The sequence below is a fragment of the Parus major genome, unplaced genomic scaffold (assembly GCF_001522545.3).
Source record: "Parus major isolate Abel unplaced genomic scaffold, Parus_major1.1 Scaffold299, whole genome shotgun sequence".
Taxonomy (NCBI): domain Eukaryota; kingdom Metazoa; phylum Chordata; class Aves; order Passeriformes; family Paridae; genus Parus; species Parus major.
This window is the reverse complement of record NW_015379272.1, coordinates 131,813-139,520: the sequence shown is the minus strand read 5'-3', so window position 1 is coordinate 139,520 and position 7,708 is coordinate 131,813. Positions and strand designations below refer to the sequence as shown.

The window sequence follows — 7,708 nt, the reverse complement described above, 5'->3', positions numbered from 1 at the left end:
GGGTCGCTGCTCCCCCGCTCCTGCCTCAGTTTCCCTGGGGACTGGGGAGGGGGGGAGGCTCCATCCCTTACCGGGATGACGTCACCGTGTGACGTGATGTCACCACGGGGGGACACACGCGACACCTGGAGGGGCGGGTCGTGTCCCCCTCCCCCGCGGGTCCCTCGGGGTGACGTTCAGCCCCTCCCCCGCCACCACCGTGACTCAAGCCCCCCCGGTTTTAGTGATGACATCATCGCCGGGCGCGCTGTTGCCATGGCAACTTCCCCCCCCCGCCCCGGGGACCCCCTCGTGCCTCAGTTTACCCCGAGAGGTTTGCGCGTGGCCGGGGGTGACCTGGCTTGCGCCCTCCCGGGACTTTGGGGGCACCCGGGGGGGAGGAGCGGGCGCAAAGGGGTCACAGCTCTCCCGGGGGTCCCGGAGGGGTCCCACGTCTGTCCGGGGGGGCTCAGCCCATGGTCAGGGGCTCCCGGGGGTGCTGCAGGGCTCGCCCCCGGTCCCGGGTGCCCGGTCCCGCTGTCCCAGCCCCGGCCCCGCTGTCCCGGTCCCGCTGTCCCGGTCCCCCTGTCCCATCCCCGGTCCCGCTGTCCCGGTCCCGCTGTCCCGGTCCCGATCCCGCTGTCCCGGTCCCCCTGTCCCGGTCCCGCTGTCCCGGTCCCGCTGTCCCATCCCCGGTCCCGCTGTCCCCAGGCTCCGGCCATGGCCTGCCTGCACGAGACCCGCACTCCGTCGCCGTCGCTGGCGCTGCCGTCGGACGGGACCCCCGAGCAGGAGCTGACCCCCACCCAGTGCGTCCTGCGCGATGTCCTGCCCGCCCCCAGCGCCCCCCCCGAGGCCTGGCCCCGCCGGGGGGGGACCCGGCCCCCCGAGCTCGGCCCCGAGGCCGCGGGGCCGCTGGCGGCCGATGCCGCCCACCTGCGCTGCCAGGCCGGGGGAGGATTCCTGGAGGGGCTCTTCGGGTGCCTGAAGCCCGTGTGGACCATGATCGGCAAAGCCTACGCGGCCGAGCACAAACACCCGCCCGAGGGTCAGCGGGGATGGGGACAGGGACAGGGGACAGGGGACAAACACCCACCCGAGGGTCAGCGGGGATGGGGACAGGGACAGGGGACACAGGACACGGGACACGGGACAGGGGACAAACACCCACCCGAGGGTCAGCAGGGACGGGGATAGGGGGAGAGGCTGAGGGGGTAAAGGGGGCAGAAGGGATGAAGGGGGAGTGAGGGGTAAAGGAGGGGGTGAGAGGAGGAAAGAGGGGGTGAAGGAGGTGTGTGGGGTGGGGGTGCCACAGCTGGGGGTGCACCAGGGCTGCCATGGGGATGGGGGTGCCCTGGGGGTGCTCCCGGGGTGGGAGTGCCAGGGCTGGGGGTCCCGCTGGGGTGGGGGTGCCATGGCCGTGGGTGCCCACAGACCCCTGGGAGGTGCCGTTCGAGGAGATCCTGGACCTGCAGTGGGTGGGCAGCGGGGCGCAGGGCGCCGTCTTCCTGGGCCGCTTCCATGGCGAGGAGGTGGCCGTGAAGAAGGTGCGGGACCTCAAGGAGACCGACATCAAACACCTGCGCAAGCTCAAGCACCCCAACATCATCACCTTCAAGTGAGCGGGGGGACACCGTGGGCATGGGGACACTGCAGGAGTGGGGCACAGGCGTGGCATGGGGCATGGAGCGTGCTGGAACATGGACATGGCGTGGGCATGGCATGGGCACAGCTTGGCATGGAATGGACACAGCATGGATGCAGCATGGGCATGGAATGGCATGGAATGGCATGGAATGACATGGCATGGACACGGCATGGACACGGCATGGACACGGCCACAGAGGTCATGGACACACCACGGGCACGGGGACCGGCAGCATGGCACGGACCAAGGCGGGCAGGACACGGCGAGGATCCGGGCATGGACGCTCAGGGCAGCCTGGTGGGGTGTCCTGGATGGAGCGGTGGCCCCACGGCGGGCGCTGAGGTGTCGCTGTGCCCGCAGGGGCGTGTGCACCCAGGCCCCCTGTTACTGCATCATCATGGAGTTCTGCGCCCAGGGACAGCTCTACGAGGTGCTGCGCGCCGGCCGCAAGGTCACCCCCTCCCTGCTGGTCGACTGGTCCATGGGCATCGCCGGCGGCATGAACTACCTGCACCTGCACAAGATCATCCACCGGGACCTCAAGTCGCCCAAGTGAGCTGGGGACGGGGCTTGGAGCACCCCCGGGTGCCCCCGGGCACGGGGATGAGCACGGGGTGGGTGCGTGGGCACGGCGGGGCCGTGGCATTGGCGTGGCGCTGAGCGCGTGTCCCCAGCATGCTCATCACCTACGATGACGTGGTGAAGATCTCGGACTTCGGCACCTCCAAGGAACTCATCGACAAGAGCACCAAGATGTCGTTTGCCGGCACCGTGGCCTGGATGGCCCCCGAGGTCATCCGCAACGAGCCCGTCTCCGAGAAGGTGGACATCTGGTGAGGCTGCACGGCCATTGGGGACACTCTGGTGGCACTGGGGACACCACAGTGGCGGGCAGTGGGGACGGGAGGCGTTGTGGAGACACCAAGGACACGGGGGGACACCAGAGATCAGGACACTGGGGACACTGGGGACATCAGGGACCAAGGAGCGGGGGAAGTGGGGCAGCAGGAGGCCGCTGTGGGTGACGGGGGCCGCGGGTGCCCACAGGTCCTTCGGGGTGGTGCTGTGGGAGCTGCTGACAGGCGAGATCCCCTACAAGGACGTGGACTCGTCGGCCATAATCTGGGGCGTGGGCAGCAACAGCCTCCACCTGCCCGTCCCCTCCAGCTGCCCTGATGGCTTCAAGGTGCTGCTGCGCCAGTGCTGGTGAGTGCCCAGGGGACACGTGGGGACACCCTGGGGACGCTCCGTGGGCACTCGTGCCATGGGGGACCCCACCACAGGCAGGGCCGTGGGGCCAGCACCAAGGACCTGCCCCGTGCAGGGCCGGGGGGACCCCTGGTTGTAGCGCTGGCCCCCCCCGGGTCCTGTGCACTCTGTCCCTGGTCCCCAGAACATTCTGGACCCCCCAGAACCCTCCTGAAACCTCCCAGACCCCCCCCCCCACCACCTCCAGGACTCTCCCAGCCCATCCTCAGAGCCGTGTCCATCCCCCAGGAACAGCAAACCCCGGAACCGGCCGTCCTTCCGCCAGATCCTGCTGCACCTCGACATCGCCTCGGCCGATGTCCTCTCCACCCCGCAGGAAACCTACTTCAAATCCCAGGTACCGCGACCCAGCACCCCAGAGCCCGATCTTCCAGCCCCACGGGGCCCCAGCACCCACGGCTGCAGCGGGCAGCTCGGCCCGAGCCCGGGGCAGTGACAGCGCTGTCCCTGTGCCGCAGGCCGAGTGGCGAGAGGAGGTGAAGCTGCACTTCGAGAAGATCAAATCGGAGGGGACGTGTCTGCACCGGCTGGAGGAGGAGCTGATCAACCGCCGGCGAGAGGAGCTGCGGTGGGGCCGTGCTGGGGGCTCTGCGGGGGGACGGGGGGCACAGGGAGGGCCGCGGGTCGCTGTCCCTGCTGCGGGACCACCCTGTCACTGCTGCGGGACCACCCTGTCCCTGTGCCCGGGCCCCGCGTGGTGACACCGCCCGTGTCCCCAGGCACGCACTGGACATCCGGGAGCACTACGAGCGGAAACTGGAGCGCGCCAACAACCTCTACATGGAGCTCAGCGCTCTCATGCTGCAGCTGGAGCTCAAGGAGAAGGAGCTGCTCAGGTGGGTGGGCAGCACCCCCCAAATGACACCCAAATACCGCCCCCAAGCAGCGCCCCCGGCGCGCACCCCAAGGCCAGTCCCTTTCTCCACCCCGTGCTCTCCCCTTACCCCGTGGCCACTCCCCGCCGCCGTGGCCGCTCCCCCCCGGCCGTGGCCGCTTGCCCGGCCCCGCTTGCCCGGGCCGGGGGCGCGGGTGCCCACGCGTGGCCCGTGGCAGGCGGGAGCAGGCGCTGGAGAAGCGCTACCCCGGGCTCTTCAAGCCGCGGGTGCCGCGGGGGCTCCTGCACGGCAACGCCGTCGAGACCCTCATCAAGAAACGCAACGTCCCGCAGAAGCTCTCGCCCCACGGCAAGCGGTGAGCGGGGCTGGGGGTCCCGGGGGGGCACCTTGGGGCGTTTGCGGTGGGGGGAGATGGGGGGGAAATGGCGGTCTGGGGACCTGGGGTCGTTTAGGGGACTGGGAGGACCGCGTTCTTTGGGGTGGGGGTGTCTGGGCTGTTTGGAGAGGGGGGAGATGCTCCGGGTGTGCTTGGGGACCTCGGAGTGGGGCCTGGGGTCCTTTGGGGGAGTTCTGGGGCTGCGGACGCCGGTGTTCCTCGGAGGGAGGGGGGTTCTTTGGGGCTGTGGATATCCCAGGGGTCCCGGATCCCCTCCCACAGCCCTTCCCTGTGTCCCTCCCTGTGTCCAGCCCCGACATCCTGAAGCCGGAGGTGCTGCTGCCCAAGCTGGACGCGGCCATGGCGCAGGTGGCCCTGCCGGGGTGTCCCAAGGGCCCCCCGTCCCCCGGGCGCAGCCGCCGGACCAAGGGCCGCCACCGCAAAGCGGGGCCCCGGGGGGGCTGCGGGGAGCCGGGACCCGAGGCCGGCACCCCCCGGGGTCCCCCCGCCACCGCCGCCAGCCCCGACATCCTCGGGGGCACCCTGGAGGCCGCAGGGGCCCCCCCGGCCACGGCACCTGATGTGGGGCCCGAGGGGGCCACGGGCTCCCAAGGGTCCCCCCCGCCGCAGCCCCCCACTCCCGGGGAGCCGGAACGGGAGAGCGGCGCCGGCCGGGGGGGGAAAGGGGGCCCCGGGCAGCACCTCACCCCCGCGGCTCTGCTGTACCGGGCGGCCGTCACCCGCGGCCAGGTGAGACCCCCGGACCCCCGCGTCCCTTTGTGGGGGCGAGGACGAGCGGGGAGACCCCAGGACCATCCCCGAAGCGGCAGGGGGGTGGATTCCCTCCGGGAGACTCCCGGGTCCTTCGCAGGGTGGGGGGGGAGCGGGTCAGGACCGAGGGTCCTTCCCGAGGGGCATCAGGAGGACCCCAAGACCCCTCCCTGTGCCCCCAGAAACGGGGGGTCTCGTCGGAGGAGGAGGAGGGCGAAGTGGACAGCGAGGTGGAGCTGCCGCTGCGGCAGAGGTGGGTGCTGCCCCCCCTGCGGCTGCCTGGGGACTCCCACGAGGGGCCCGGGGCTGCTCGAAACCCCGTGTCCTCACCCCGCGCCCCCCTCGCCCCCTCCCCAGGTGGCCCCCGGGGATGAGCAAGCGCCAGTCGCTGTCGACCTTCAGCTCGGAGAACTTCTCAGACGGGGACGGTGACGAGGGCCACACGAGCGAGCCGTCGCACAGTGCCACCCCCGACGTGGGCAGCACCAACACGGACGAGCGGCCCGACGACCGCTCCGAGGATCTGCTGTCCCAGGGCTCCGAGATCCCGCTGGATGCGGCCCCCCCCGAGGGGCCCGGCCGCCGGCACGGGGGGCTCAGCCCCACCAAGGTGATGCCCCCACCCAGGGGCGCCCCCGGGCCCGGTCACCGTGGGGTGGGGTGGCCTGGGCTCCCCAGGAATGGTCACCGTGGGGTGGGGGGGGTCCCCCGAGCCCCCCAGGTGGGGTTGGCTCCCCCAGGGTGGTCCCCCGTGGGGAGGGGGCGATGTCCCAGCCCCGTCTGTCCCCCAGGTCTCCGAGGACTCGGACTGTGACAGCGCAGAGCTGGACCACTCAGGCAGCGGCGAGGGGCCCCCCCGGCCCACAGCCCCCCCGGGCCTGTGACCTGCGTGCCCCCCACACCCCCTCCCTGCACTCCCTCACTTGTACAGCCCCAAATATTTATATAAATATCTATGGCTCTCTACTGCTGCTGCTGCCTTGGGGGGCTCTGGGGTGACGGCCGGGGAGGGAGGGGGCGTTCCTGGCCCCCCGTCCATGTGCGGCTCCTGCTGGAAGCGCTCCCGGGGCCGGAGGGAGCTGCTGCCCCCCAAACTCAGCCCGGGGGTAACGGGGGGAGCTGAAGGGGCCGAGCCCTCCCTGCGGCACCGGGAGGGGCTGGGGGCACCAGCCCGGGACTGGGGGGGGGCTTTTGTCACTCCTGGGGGGCCCAGGGGCTGTGGGGGGAGGGCAGAGAGGGAACAGAACCAACAGCAGGTTAAAACCGTTTAAAACCGGTTTGAAGAAAAAGGGGAAAGATCTCCCAAAAATTCAATTCTCTGAGCCCGGGGAGGGTCAAAGTTCCCTCCCCAGGACTGGTTTGTGCCAGGGGGGCTTCAGCTGGGCCAGACTGGGAGCACTGGGCTGGTTCTCCACCCTCGGGAAGGGTCCCAAACACCAGCTGGGGTGGGGTGGTTCATTCCTCTCCAGAACTGAACTGGAACATACTGGGAGCACTGGGAAGAGCCAGGGGGGGTTCAAATAAAGACTGAGACAGGCAGATCCATTAACCAAAATATCCTGCAGGTTCTATTCACAAGGAAAAGCTCCAGTCCATCTTTTTATTCAGTTTTTTTTTGAAAAATTTCCTGACGTTACAGAACTAAACTGAAATGTTTTTTTTTTGTTTTTTTTTTGCTTTTTTTTCATTTTTCTTCCACTCTTACAACTCATGACAAAAACAGAAACTTCATGAGCCGAAAAAACGGGGACAGGGGAGAAGGTGCCGGGGGGGTGGGGAGAGGAGAGAGAAGCTTTATAAAACTAAGATTTGGGGTTCAGCGATTTTAAGAGCTGAACGAAGGAATTAAAATGCTTTTAATTTGAGAGGAAAAAAAATATAACCCCGAAAAAACAGAACAAAAACAAAAAAAACAAAAAAAAAATTTGAAACAAACTGAACCTGGTGAGTGGCGCGAGGCTGGAGGAACCGAAAATGTACAAACTAGTTTAAAACCTGGGTCGGTGCTAAGGGGCCGCAGATGGATGGCGAGGCGGGGGGGTCCGGGGCCCCCCTAACTGCTGCCCATGCCCCCGGTCTCCGAGGAGAGCCTGCAACGAGAAAAGGGCGTCAGAGGGAGCCCCGGCAGGAACGGCGGCCCCGGGAGCGCCCGCGGGGGCTGCAGAAGCGGCCGGGGAAGGGACGGGGGGCCCTGGGCCGGGCCGAGCGCGGGGGGCTCTGCCCCAGGCACTGGGGGGAGGCTCCAGCGGGGACCCCGGGGTGCAGGGGACGCACGGACACCGCTCAGGGCCCCTGAGCCAGCAGGGACCCCCGGGACAGCCCACCCACCCCCCCCGGGCTGGGCAGAGGGGGTGCGGGTGGGGGGACGAGGCAGGGGGGACCCCCGGGCCGGGCCCGCTGCGGCACACATCTACCAGAGCAGATTCTCACCGTGGCAACTTTATTACAGGTACAGACAGTTAGAGAGGACAGGAGAGGCCCCCGGGGCACCGGGGATGCAGTTCCCCCTCCCCGAAAAAAAGTCACAGAGTCCCTTCCCTCCCTCCACCCCCTATCCCGCCCCAAACCCCGCAACTGCACCCACACTACTCAAAAACAAAAATAAAAAAAAAAGGGAAAAGGAGGAGAAATGGAAAAAAAAAAAAATAAAAAATTAACAAGCAACAACTACAGGCAGGCAGAGAAGGAATGGTGACCGATCGATCACAGGACACAGGGACACAGTCTCTCGGCCGGCAAGAAAAGCTCTGCTGCTGCAAGGGCAACGAGAGCTCAGTGAAAAGGAAAATTTAAAAAACCAAAAATAATAATAATAATAAAAAAAAAAAA

The 7,708-nt window shown here is 67.6% G+C and overlaps 2 protein-coding genes across 12 annotated transcripts in view; one reads left to right on the top strand and one right to left on the bottom strand.

Moving 5' to 3' along the window:
• The first annotated feature begins 661 nt into the window (after positions 1-661).
• MAP3K12 (mitogen-activated protein kinase kinase kinase 12) lies at positions 662-5,845 on the top strand. Its single transcript, XM_015615898.2, has 13 exons — positions 662-1,027; positions 1,414-1,597; positions 1,988-2,179; positions 2,302-2,460; positions 2,675-2,833; positions 3,125-3,233; positions 3,355-3,464; positions 3,616-3,732; positions 3,950-4,087; positions 4,420-4,858; positions 5,062-5,132; positions 5,237-5,489; positions 5,671-5,845. Exons 1-13 carry the CDS (start codon positions 700-702, stop codon positions 5,761-5,763), a joined length of 2,352 nt encoding a protein of 783 aa, XP_015471384.1. The 5' UTR covers positions 662-699; the 3' UTR covers positions 5,764-5,845.
• A 575-nt stretch (positions 5,846-6,420) lies between these two features.
• Positions 6,421-7,708, bottom strand: part of PCBP2 (poly(rC) binding protein 2) — a 12,226-nt gene continuing 10,938 nt past the window's right edge. For all 11 annotated transcript variants that reach the window (XM_015615931.2, XM_015615936.2, XM_033511512.1 and 8 more), the window contains one exon: positions 6,421-6,969. In XM_015615931.2, the coding sequence (XP_015471417.1) occupies positions 6,933-6,969 (37 nt within the window). In that variant the 3' untranslated portion in view covers positions 6,421-6,932. The remainder of the gene's footprint in view (positions 6,970-7,708) is intronic.